Source organism: Microcaecilia unicolor, chromosome 1 (assembly GCF_901765095.1).
Source record: "Microcaecilia unicolor chromosome 1, aMicUni1.1, whole genome shotgun sequence".
In the NCBI taxonomy this organism is placed as follows: Eukaryota; Metazoa; Chordata; class Amphibia; order Gymnophiona; family Siphonopidae; genus Microcaecilia; species Microcaecilia unicolor.
The window spans coordinates 6,293,747-6,306,691 of NC_044031.1; the positions used below are offsets into that span (position 1 = coordinate 6,293,747).

Below are 12,945 nucleotides of genomic sequence, written 5' to 3' on the forward strand. Positions count from 1 at the left end.
AACCCAGAATCAGTCCGATGTCTGTACTGAATTGAAACTTTGGTAAGAATAAATATCTTTCTATCCGAAATCTATTTCTGTCTTTATTTTCAAGTATTCCTTATTTTACTAACTAAACAAAACTAAACACACACCAGACACTCATTTGGGGCATAAAATACTGATAGATTCTAACAGACTATATGTGGGAACATAACTGGCCCAGAATACACCTAGAACCAGAAAGACAGAAAGCAACAGTTATGGGATGTAGTTTTGAATTAAGATTAGTAATGCCTCGGCAGAACAAACCCCCATGGGACTGGGTGACAGTGGAAGTGAGAAAAACAATTCAGAATCTCCCAGATGAACTTAAGACGTTCAATCCTCCATATGGAAGAGTTCAAAGGGGACCAAAACGAGGTCAAACAAATCAGTAACAAAACAAGACGTAATCTACTTAGATTTTAGCAAAGCTTTTGACACGGTTCCCCACAGGAGGCTCTTAAATAAACTCGATGGGCTGAAGATAGGTCCCGAAGTGGTGAACTGGATTAGAAACTGGTTGACGGACAGACGACAGAGAGTGGTGGTAAATGGAGTTCGCTCGGAGGAGGGAAAGGTGAGTAGTGGAGTGCCTCAGGGATCGGTGCTGGGGCCGATTCTGTTCAATATATTTGTGAGTGACATTGCCGTAGGGTTAGAAGGTAAAGTTTGCCTATTGCGGATGATACTAAGATTTGCAACAGAGTGGACACCCGGGAGGGAGTGGAAAGCATGAAAAAGGATCTGAGGAAGCTAGAAGAATGGTCTAAGGTTTGGCAATTAAAATTCAATGTGAAGAAATGCAAAGTGATGCACTTAGGGAATAGAAATCCTCGGGAGACGTATGTGTTAGGCGGGGAGAATCTGATAGGTACGGACGGGGAGAGGGATCTTGGGGTGATAGTATCCGAGGATCTGAAGGCGAAGAAACAGTGTGACAAGGCGGTGGCTGTAGCGAGAAGGTTGCTAGGCTGTATAGAGAGAGGTGTGATCAGCAGAAGAAAGGAAGTGTTGATGCCCCTGTACAAGTCGTTGGTCAGGCCCCACCTGGAGTATTGTGTTCAGTTTTGGAGGCCGTACCTTGCGAAGGATGTTAAAAAAATGGAAGCGGTGCAAAGAAAAGCTACAAGAATGGTACGGGATTTGCGTTCCAAGACGTATGAGGAGAGACTTGCTGACCTGAACATGTATACCCTGGAGGAAAGGAGGAACAGGGGTGATATGATAGAGACGTTCAAATATTTGAAAGGTATTAATCCGCAAACAAATCTTTTCCGGAGATGGGAAGGCGGTAGAACGAGAGGACATGAAATGAGGTTGAAGGGGGGCAGCCTCAGGAAAGATGTCAGGAAGTATTTTTTCACGGAGAGGGTGGTAGATGCTTGGAATGCCCTCCTGCGGGAGGTAGTGGAGATGAAAATGGTAACGGAGTTCAAACATGCGTGGGATATGCATAAAGGAATCCTGTGCAGAAGGAATGGATTCTCAGAAGCTTAGCCGAAATTGGGTGGCGGAGCAGGTGGGGGGAAGAGGGGTTGGTGGTTGGGAGGCGAGGATAGTGGAGGGCAGACTTATACGGTCTGTGCCAAAGCCGGTGATGGGAGGTGGGACTGGTGGTTGGGAGGCGGGAAGTACTGCTGCGCAGACTTGTACGGTCTGTGCCCTGAATAAGGCAGGTACAAATCAAGGTAAGGTTTACACATATGTTTGCTTGTTGGGCAGACTGGATGGACCGTGCAGGTCTTTTTCTGCCGTTATCTACTATGTTACTATGTTTTCAGTTATTGTAAATGTAATTGTAGGGGTATTTACCTGAGATCTCACCTGAGCTGGTCTTGGTTCATACAAGCCTGACACATCCTGTTACAACAACATGGATTCTACAACCTATGACCTGAACATATCTGTGTCAGCAAGATTCAGCTTTTCAGCTTTTGGAAAATCACTGGCAGGCATGCCACATTCTGTGTTGCAACCACAACCTTTATCTCCCTGAGAAGCTGAAAGGGGAGTCAGACCTATGGCTCCAGAAAGCCTGGTAGGAGACAGAGAAGCAGATCATAAAGTAACAACTTCAGGGTCACGAACAAAGGACTCTTCTTGCTCATGGAGTTAGCCGGACAGGATCATGATTGGTCCCGTGGTATCATCTTACTGGGAGGTACTAAGAAAGCGGGAACATGAGGAGAGAGAGGAGTCGGGACTAGCAAGAGGACGGAAGAGACCTGAAAAACCCAGCAAGGTTAGAAGGCTCGGTGAGCAAGAGACTGTGTTGTGCTAACCTTCTGAACTATATATCTGGTGAAAATACAGATTGGATCAGTAGCGTTCGCTCTGAGATGCAGCACTGAATGACTGTAACACCTGCCTTCAGAAGATAGCCTCAATCCGAAACTGAGACTCGCTGTGGATACAGCTGGAGTCTAAGGAGAAATCCGTGCCAACTTCATCGGGAGACTGCCTCAGAGACAGCATGGTGAGATAACAGGATTTACTGCCTATAGCGGGATTAGTAATTGGTGTTTGTCTGTGATAAGATTGGTTAGGTCATAACTCATGGTCAGGGAATGAGCTACTAACAGTTGTATCTTGCATAAGAAGTGTAGTGAAAATTTTCATTACCTAGTATTCCACTAAGTATCATTCTGCATAGTTTTTACTTGGTAGCAATCTATTGTTTTATTATCAGCAAGTTTTATATATTTGTACTTTGCTAAACCTTGCTGCAGATCTATTCTATATTTGTATATTTTCTTTATCTATAAATAAATAAATATAATATATTCCAGCTGTGGCTTTGGTTTCATTTTCTCTACAGCTAATTTTGGTTAGGTGCCAAAGTAAGGTCCTATTTCCCCTAGCACAAGTCCAGAATATTTGCTTGGGCAGAGCTCTGTACCTTAGGACCTTGGCATAAATAATCTGTTGAGGATCAAGATGGCGTCCGTGTGAGGAAGCGCAGCCTGAGGGCTCCCGAACTCCAGATTTTGCTTCAGCAGCGTTTATTCTTTCTCACCCGCGATGGTGAAAAGAAAGGGAAAAGTTCGGGCAAAAGCCGATGCGAACCCGGGTGAATCCTTAATGCTCCGACAGCCAACTCTGGAGGCGTTTGGTCTCCACGCACGCGGAGCTCAGGCACCAGCCCTGGTTGGATCTCCAGGACAGCATGGAGATCTTAGTGGGGAGGCGGTATCTTTAAGTCCGCCTCACCAGGCTGCCCCGCCGAGATCGAGTCGGGTTGGAGAAACCCAGGCGGAGTCCTTAGAGGTTAGCGGTGGCCCAATCGGATCTTCAACTCCTGGGATATCGCCATCCGGAGACAGGGTGGAAAGTATTTCCTCCTTACCCTCCCCTACCCAGGAGACCCCACTCAGTGCTCTCGGAGTAAGGATTAGACCGGCAGCCGTTACTTTGGAGGCCCTCTGTGAGGTGATCCAGACTATCATTTCCTCTCTACTGCAACTGACAAACTCTTTCAATTCTGACATAAAGGACTTAAAAACATTTCAGCAGACAATGGAATCGAAGGCCAAGGAACAGGAAGAAAAAACTGAGTTAAATTTGCAAGAAATAAAAAAGTTACAGACTGCAGTTGAGAAAGATTCGATGCAAAGGAAAATTGAATTCTTTGACAATCAACTCAGGCGTAACAACCTGAGATTTCTAAACTTTCACAAGGCTCCATTAATTTCAGCTGTGGAAAAGTTGAAACAATATTTTTCTGAAGTATTAGCCATTCCTAAGGAAGGTATGCCTCCTGTTGTAAAAACTTATTATATTGTTACCACCCCTCTCGGCTGGACTGTAGTGATGTGCTCCCAGAAACCTGATGGTTGTAGTCGTGGCGAATATCCAGGGAACACACACTCACATTCGAGGGACTGGAACAAATAAACTAACCTCGTCCTTTACTCTCAAAGAATAAAGGAGGAAAAGAATCTAAATTTAGGATTTGTTCCTGAAATGGAAGGACCAAACTTTCAGATTTGCAAATTATCTCTTTCTTTATTGAATACAAATGCAAGCAAATTTTCATTCAAATAAACTCAAATTCACAATTAGTGTGTGGCTTAATAGAACTGCAATAACATATTCCACATTCAAATGTAGTTTTACATATATACCCTTAACTTTTTCTTTCAACAAAATCACCTAAAAAGGCAGAAAAGAACTTTTTCAGATAAATATTTAAATTGTCTTTTTTTTTTTATCAAAATCAGGTATTAGTTTCTATACTCTTTCCTTGCTATTGAAGTCAGAATTTGAGTCTTTATAGGTATTATGGATGTTTGTGCAAGGATCTCACTTGAACCCAGAACACTTAAGCAAGTCAGGAAAACATGGATTTTTTTATATTTGATGTTGTTCTGTTCTTTAGTTTTCCCTTAAAATGTTGTAAACCAAATAAACTTATATGTCCTTCAACACCCTTTGCCAATGTCACTTAGCTGTGGTTGAATTTACTTAGATGATGTCTTTCTTGCGTTGGAGCTCATCTGGAAATCCTTCAGCGGATGATCTGCAGAATTCTTCTTCCTAAAACCTCACTTATAAAGAAAATAAATGGAGGCAAAGCCCTTAAAACTCCCTGCTTGTCCAGGAACTGACTCCACTCTGGTGACAATTAATCAGTTCTCAATACTGTGGCCACACTCTAAAATAAGTTAAAGGTTTTCTCACTACAAAACCTATTTCTCACTGTTGATTCCCTGTTCTAAAATCTAGCAGGCTTCACACTGCATTCAGAGATCTCACACAGTAACCCATTCCATATTCAAATGGTGATTCAACATTGCATCTCATAGACTTCACATATAAACATAACATTTCCCTGCACAGCTATCAGATCAATCTGGAGAATAAAGCATACTCATACAAAAACAGTTCTGGATTTTCTTTAATCTGCAGTCTGATTCCAAACCCTGTACTGAACTCAGAACTCTCACCAACAACACACCTTTCCCACAGACACAGCTTAATGGCTTCTTTTTCCAAATATCAACTTCAGTGTCACACTTTAAATCCTTACACACTTTTTCCTGACACCCTTATAGGCTTTCTCATGTAGTACAATTCCCACCACAAATCAAAGCCTCTCTCACCCCAAAATGGTAAATCACTTATCTCTGGAAATTCAGTGCTATACTGGAACATTCACTCAGCTCACTTCCAATATCAAAGTACCCTTTTTCAATGTCACTTATTTCACTTTAAACTCATAAAATCCATGCCTTAATTCTTAGTTTTCACACACTCAGCATACGTTTCTTTGTCTCACTCTCCATGTTCAGCCAGCCTTTTTTTCTGCTCACCCAGTCCAGGGTTGCCAGGTGGAAAATTTTTTTCCCACCCAAACGAGCCCAAATCCAGCCCAAAACCCGCCCAAAGTTAAACCCCGCCCCTGACACCCCCACCTCCGCGTCATCACCCCCGCCCCCGCCATCATCCATCCCGCCCCCGCCGTCATCGGCCCCGCCTCCCCGTCATTGGCCAAGCCCATAATGTCACTAACCCCGCCCAAAACGTCACTAACCCCGCCCCCCGTGGCCGAAAAACCCGCTTAAAAAAACGCCCAAAAGACCCAAAACAAGCCCAAAAAACCACAACCCGCCGCGGGCAAAACTTGCCCGCGGTGGGTTGCGGAAAACCGCCCAATTGGGCGGTAAAACCGCCCACCTGGCAACACTGACCCAGTCTCCCTGGCAACTCCCCCCCCCCTAGAGGAAGGAACACCTGACCTCACTCAACCAATCAGCTTGTCAGCTAAAGACTGTTTTTTTCCTCTCTGATCTGTTTTAGAATCTCCCTCCCCCATAGAAGTAAATGCAAAACTTCCTATACAGAGAATGTCAAAGTTAATTTTAACCTGACTTGTACCCAAAACAGAAAGGAACATTTTAAAGTACAATCCCCACTTAATCATGGTTTATTTCTTGAAAAATAAAACCACATTTAAGAAACATCTCACACTTTCTTCTAACTCCATTAATAATTCCCAAACTAACTTTAAACCTTTTCCAGCCAGCAGCATCCACCAAAACCCTGGAACAGCCCCCCCCCCCCCCCCAGGAAAAAACATTTAATATATGTTACCATATATTACAATATCACAGGAGCTAATGCAGTTCAAGTGCAAACTCCAGAATTGAACTTGTCACAATTTCTAGAAACATCCATGGAAACAATAACGGAATGTACGACCTTGTTAGCATCTTTTGCCTTTCGAATCTGATAGGAATCATGTATTTAGACTTTATTTCAGACATATTTCTGCTTTATTTTTGGGTTCAAAAATACAAATTTTTCTGGATCTTAACAAAATTACTCAGAGAAGGAGTGGAGGAGTGGCCTAGTGGTTAGGGTGGTGGACTTTGGTCTTGGGGAACTGAGTTCAATTCCCGGCACAGGCAGCTCCTTGTGACTCTGGGCAAGTCACTTAACCCTCCATTGCCCACTGCATTGAGCCTGTCATGAGTGGGAAAGCACGGGGTACAAATATAACAAAAATAAAGAGAATTTATGGGGCTTAGACCTCAGGTTCTCTCTCTGAGGCACTTTCAAGTTGAAATATGCTTGTAGATGTATTATTTCTTTAAATGCAACATTCTATGCATTTTTTGACCCAGAAAAATTGAGCAGTTTATAATTGCCAAAGAAAGTGGGGGCAAAACAGTTCTGGACACCCCAGAAGGGAGCTGAAACCGCTGGCTGGGAGTGATCTCTATCCTCACAAATGTTTCCCTTGTTTCTTGATCAAACATATCGTGGACTAAGTAACAATGCAATTTCTTTGATCCTTTATATAAAGGACACAATATTTTTTTTTCTCTTATTTAAAATTTGCCTGATTTTCCCACATTTATTTTATGTAAATGTTCAGTTTTGAAAATGATATATAAAATAATAATAAAAATAATCTGTTGGGAGTTGTTTTCCTATAAGTGATGCTGAAGGAAAGGATAGTAAATTTCCTGGAAGCCAATAAGTTTAAAGATCCAAGACAACATGGTTTTATCAAAGGGAAATCGTGCCAAACAAATCTCATTGAATTCTTTGACTGAGTGACCGGAGAACTGAAACATAGACGTGCTATAGACGTAATCTACTTAGATTTCAGCAAGGCTTTTGACACGGTTCCCCACAGGAGGCTCTTAAATAAACTGGAAAGGCTGAAGATAGGACCCGAAGTGGTGAACTGGATTAGGAACTGGTTGACGGACAGACGCCAGAGGGTGGTGGTAAATGAAATTCGCTCGGATGAGGGAAAGGTGAGCAGTGGAGTGCTTCAGGGATCGGTGCTGGGGCCGATTCTGTTCAATATATTTGTGAGTGACATTGCCGAAGGGTTAGAAGGTAAAGTCTGCCTTTTTGTGGATGATACCAAAATTTGTAACAGAGTGGACACCCGGGAAGGAGTGGAAAACATGAAAAAGGATCTGCAGAAGCTAGAATAATGGTCTAATGTTTGGCAAATAAAATTCAATGCAAAGAAATGCAAAGTGATGCACTTAGGGAGTAGAAATCTATGGGAGACGTATGTGTTAGGCAGTGAGAGTCTATGTACAGACAGGGAGAGGGATCTTGGGGTGATAGTATCTGAGGCTCTGAAGGTGATGAAACTGTGTGACAAGGCGGTGGCCGTAGCCAGAAGGATGCTAGGCTGTGTATAGAGAGGTGACTAGCAGAAGAAAGGTGGTGTTGATGCCACTGCACAAATCGTTGGTGAAGCCCCACCTGGAGTATTGTGTTCAGCTTTGGAGGCCCTATCTTGCGAAGGATGTAAAAAGAATTGAAGCAGTGCAAAGAAAAGCTACGAGAATGGTATGGGATTTGCGTTACAAGACGTATGAGAAGAGACTTGCTGACCTGAACATGTATACCCTGGAGGAAAGGAGAAACAGGGGTGATATGATACAGACGTTCAAATATTTGAAAGGTATTAATCTGCAAACAAACCTTTTCCGGAGACGGGAAGGTGGTAGAACTAGAGGACATAAAATGAGTTTGAAGGGGGGCAGACTCAAGAATGTCAGGAAGTATTTTTTCACAGAGAGAGTGGTGGATACTTGGAATGCCATCCCGCGGGAGGTGGTGGAGATAAAAACAGTAACGGAATTCAAAAAAGCGTGCGATAAACATAAAGGAATCCTGTTCAGAAGGAATGGATCCTAAGAAGCTTAGCAGAGATTAGGTGGCAGCACCGGTGGTTGGGAGGCGGGGTTAGTGTTGGGCAGACATCTACGGTCTGTGCCCTGAAAACGGCAGATACAAATCAAGGTCAGGTATACATATAAAGTAGTATATATGAGTTTATCGTGTTGGGCAGACTGGATGGACTGTTTCAGTCCGGTGTGGGTTTTCTGGTGTGTGGTCAGTGTTTGTTTCCTACTAAAGCTTTTGCAACTCACAAAATAGAGATCACTTCACTCCTATGTGGATTCTCTGGTGTTGGGTCAGTGCTCCCTTCGTACTAAAGCTTTTATCACACTCAGGACATGGAAATGGCTTTTCACCTGTGTGGATTCTCTGATGTATGGTCAGTGTTCCCTTTTTATTAAAGCTTTTACCACACTTAGGACATGGAAATGGCTTTTCACCTGTGTGGATTCTCTGATGTATGGTCAGTGTTCCCTTCGCAGTAAAGCTTTTACCACACTCAGTACATGTAAATGGCTTCTCTCCTGTGTGTCCTCTCTGGTGCATTATCAGTGTTCCCTTCTCAGTAAAACTTTTACCACACTCAGTACATGCAAATGGCTTCTCTCCTGTGTGGATTCTCTGATGTATGGTCAGTGTTCCCTTCTCAGTAAAACTTTTACCACACTCCGTACATGTAAATGGCTTCTCTCCTGTGTGGATTCTCTGATGTATGGTCAGTGTTCTCTTCTCAATAAAGCTTTTACAACACTCAGTACATGTAAATGGCTTCTCACCTATGTGGATTTTCTGGTGTACGGTCAGTGTTTCCTTTTTATTAAAGCTTTTACCACACTCAGTACATGTAAATGGTTTCTCTCCTGTGTGGATTCTCTGGTGTCTGGTCAGTGTTTTCTTCTCAGTAAAGCTTTTATCACACTCAGTACATGTACATGGTTTCTCTCCTGTGTGGATTCTCTGATGTATGGTCAGTGTTTTCTTCTCAGTAAAGCTTTTACCACACTCAGTACATGTAAACGGCTTCTCACCTGTGTGGATTCTCTGGTGTATGGTCAATGTTCCCTTGAACCTAAAGCTTTTACCACACTCAGTACATGTAAATGGCTTCTCACCTGTGTGGATTCTCTGGTGCATCGTCATTGTTCCCTTTTTACTAAAGCCTTTACCACACTCACTACATGTAAATGGCTTCTCACCTGTGTGGATTCTCTGATGTATGGTCATTGTTTCCTTTTTACGAAAGCTTTTACCACACTCAGTACATGTAAATGGCTTCTCTCCTGTGTGGATTCTCTGGTGTATGGTCAGTTTTCTCTTCTCAATAAAGCTTTTACCACACTCAGTACATGTAAATGGCTTCTCTCCTGTGTGGATTCTCTGGTGTCTGATCAGTATTCCTTTTTCAATAAAGCTTTTACCACAATCAGGACATGGAAATGGCTTTTCACCTGTGTGGATTCGCTGGTGTATGGTCAGTGTTTTCTTCTCAGTAAAGCTTTTACCACACTCAGTACATGTAAATGGCTTCTCTCCTGTGTGGATTTTCTGGTGTATGGTCAGTTTTCTCTTCTCAGTAAAGCTTTTACCACACTCAGTACATGTAAATGGCTTCTCTCCTGTGTGGATTCGCTGGTGTATGGTCAGTGTATACTTGTCAGTAAAGCTTTTACCACACTCAGGACATGGAAACGGCTTCTCACCTGTATGGATTTTCTGGTGTTTGATCAGTGTTTCCTTTGTACTTAAGCTTTTACCACACTCAGTACATGTAAATGGCTTCTCACCTGTATGGATTTTCTGGTGTCTGATCAGTTTTCCCTTTATATTAAAGCTTTTACCACACTCACTACATGGAAATCGCTCAATGCTGTGGATTCTCTTGTGTGATGTGAGGTGTTCTTTCTGACTGAAGCTTTTACCACAGTCAGTACATGTAAATGGCTTTTCTCCTGTATGGATTTTCTGGTGTCTGATCAGTTTTCCCTTTATATTAAAGCTTTTACCACAGTCATTACATGGAAATCGCTCAATGGTGTGGATTCTCTTGTGTGTTGTGAGGTGTTCTTGCTGACTGAAGCTATTATTACAGTCAGTACAGGTAAATGGTTTCATTCCAGTGTCAGTTTTCGGGTGGTCTCGGAGACTGTCTGTAGTGAAACTTTTACTGCACATAGTAGAGGTAAATGGTTTCACTGCTGAATTAAGTCTCTTGCGCATTGTGAGGTTTCCTTTCCAACAAGCACTTATACCACTTTCAGCAGAAGTATATAATCTCTCATTTTTCTCGATTTCCTGGTATTTTGAGAGCGTTGCCTTCCTGCAAAATATTTGTTCAGATTTAGTAGAAGTGTCCGGTTCCCCAGCAGTTTGAGCTTTTTGATGATCTGTGACTGCTTCCTCTTGACTAAAGCTTTTCTGACATTCAGCACTTGAAACTGAGCTCTGTCCTTGGTGGAAATTTTCTTCCTTGTTGGAGCTTTTCTCACATCCAGGACATGAAGATATTCTCTCATCAGTGATGTTTTTCTTATGTTTTATAATGTCTGCTTTGTTCGTAAAGCTTTTCCCATATTCTGTAAATGTACACATTGTAGTTTCTTTATTAGTTTTCTTGTGTTGCATTAGCTCTTTCTTCCTATGGAAACCTTTAACACATTCAGAACCTGTAAAATGTTTCTCTTTAATGACTGTTTTCTGTTGTCCCCGTAGTTTCCTCTTTTCACTGACGTTTTTCCCACTGTCCGTACACGTAGACGGTCTCTCTTCAGGATCAGATCTAAGAAGTGATTTTAGACCAAAATGATTGCTGAGGAATATCTGACAAATATCACAGGAACAGCTTTGATCTCTCATCTGGTTTCTCTCCTCTTCCCCTGTCTGTTTGAGATTACTGATACTGTTTTCACACAGAGCTGAGCCTCCTGGTGAAGGTTTTTGTTTATTTTGATTCTTTTCCTTTTCTCCCCAGTCAGGACAGGAAGAAGTTTCCTCTTTCTCTCTTTCTGATAACATCTTTTCTTCTTCAGGCCTCTCACTGAGCTTCCAGTGATGTGTCTCTGAATTACTGTTTTTAGGATCCTCTTGTTCTAAATAAAAGAAAGAGAATTGAGTATTTTTGTAGGACACAAAAAACATGAGGTCGAAAATGCTGCCATCAAAACGTATCACAAGGAAAAAGCAGCAATGATGAGCCAGTAATTATGAAATCGTAAAATGGACAAACAATCCACCTAAAGCCGCCTAGGTACATATTTTATGTTTCAATCATTTTTATTCAAAACTTAAGAAGAAAAGTTAACATCATAATGTATGAACGTCTGATATTTTCCCCCCATTTGGCTAAACTAACACATAGTACTTCTACCCCAACAAATAGAACTTAACTTTCCCTCCCCTTCCCACCCCCCCCCCCTTTTTCCCTTGCTATGGCATCAAATGAACATAATAACGCAGGGTACAGGGCAATATCTAGAAGTTTAACAGTCTACTCCTGGCAGTTGGAGTCAGAGAATTCCAAAAGGGAGTCCAAGTGAGTTGGAAACGCACTCCAGTCTTCGTTGTAAAGTCTGTAATTCCCACCCTCTCTACCCTGCAGTAACGTTATCATACGCACACACCACTGCGATACTGTAGGGTAGTTGTATGTAAGCCATTCTGAGAGTATTGCTTGTTTTTGCGTACAAAAGCGGTAAATCCTGATGGGACAAGGTGTATGAGAACAGGATGGCCCAGGAGCAGCGCCGAGTCATACTTCCAGCCCGCCTTCCACATCTCAGAAACCTATTGTACTAGCTCCTTCCAAAATCGGACTATGCCCTTGCAGGACCAAAACACGTGCCCGAGGGTGGCCCCCCGGATCCCTGCATTTGAGGCACTCTCCCCAAGGCGAGAGTCCCATGTGAAAGGCTCTTCTGGGACAAATGTAGAGTCAAAGAGCAAATTTGTATTGTAGCTCCCAGTGCTGCATCATGTTCATTGTTTTGCGCATTGTAAGCACTTGGGACTTGAACTGAGGCAATGTAAGGGCCATGGGGATATCTCGTTTCCAGGCAGCCAGTAACTTGGCATAGTCCAGTTCGGTAACTGTGTCCCTGATGTGCCTGTGATGGAACGTGAGGGGCACCTTTTGCTGTGTCTCTAAAGAGAATGCTGTTGCCAACTCTTCCTGGACATCCTCCGCCAGCGCCTCCCAGGACAAGGAACGTATATAATGCTTTAGCTGTGCATAATAGAACTCATCGGAGGGCGGCAGGGCGTATTCAGCACAGAGCTCCTGAAACGGCTTTATCTGTCCTTCACGGGTAAGTACTTGTAACAAGTATACTATCCCTTTCCTTTTCCATCTGCGGAACACCGAATATAGCCTTCCAGGTGCAAAGGCAGGGTTCCCGCATATTGGCAAGTATGGTGTGTTTTTATCGACCCTCTGTAGACCCCCGGCTGAGTTTTCCACACGGAGGTGTACAGAGGATCTGTTCTCTTATGATCCTATAGACCGCCTCCCTGAATTCCTGAGACACCTGGGGAGGCATTAGAAGGCTTAGTTCACATCCAATTCCCATGACCACAGCTCTCTGTCTATTAGGATGTAGATAGATCTTTGGCCATTTATGTTCCCACATATATTCTATTGAAAGTCAACCCAAATTAGTTCAGAGACAAAGTACTACTTATGTGTGGATTACCTTGCAGAACAAATGATAAGTAGAGAGTAAATAGAAATATAGAAATATAGAAATAAAGACAAGGATAGTTGTCAGAAAT

At 42.7% G+C, this 12,945-nt stretch overlaps 1 protein-coding gene across 1 annotated transcript; it reads right to left on the bottom strand.

The window, feature by feature from the left end:
- Nucleotides 1-8,318: 8,318 nt before the first annotated feature.
- Nucleotides 8,319-10,317, bottom strand: LOC115462403 (gastrula zinc finger protein XlCGF26.1-like). Its single transcript, XM_030192419.1, has one exon. It carries the CDS (start codon nucleotides 10,291-10,293, stop codon nucleotides 8,443-8,445), a length of 1,851 nt encoding a protein of 616 aa, XP_030048279.1. The 5' UTR covers nucleotides 10,294-10,317; the 3' UTR covers nucleotides 8,319-8,442.
- Nucleotides 10,318-12,945: the final 2,628 nt, after the last annotated feature.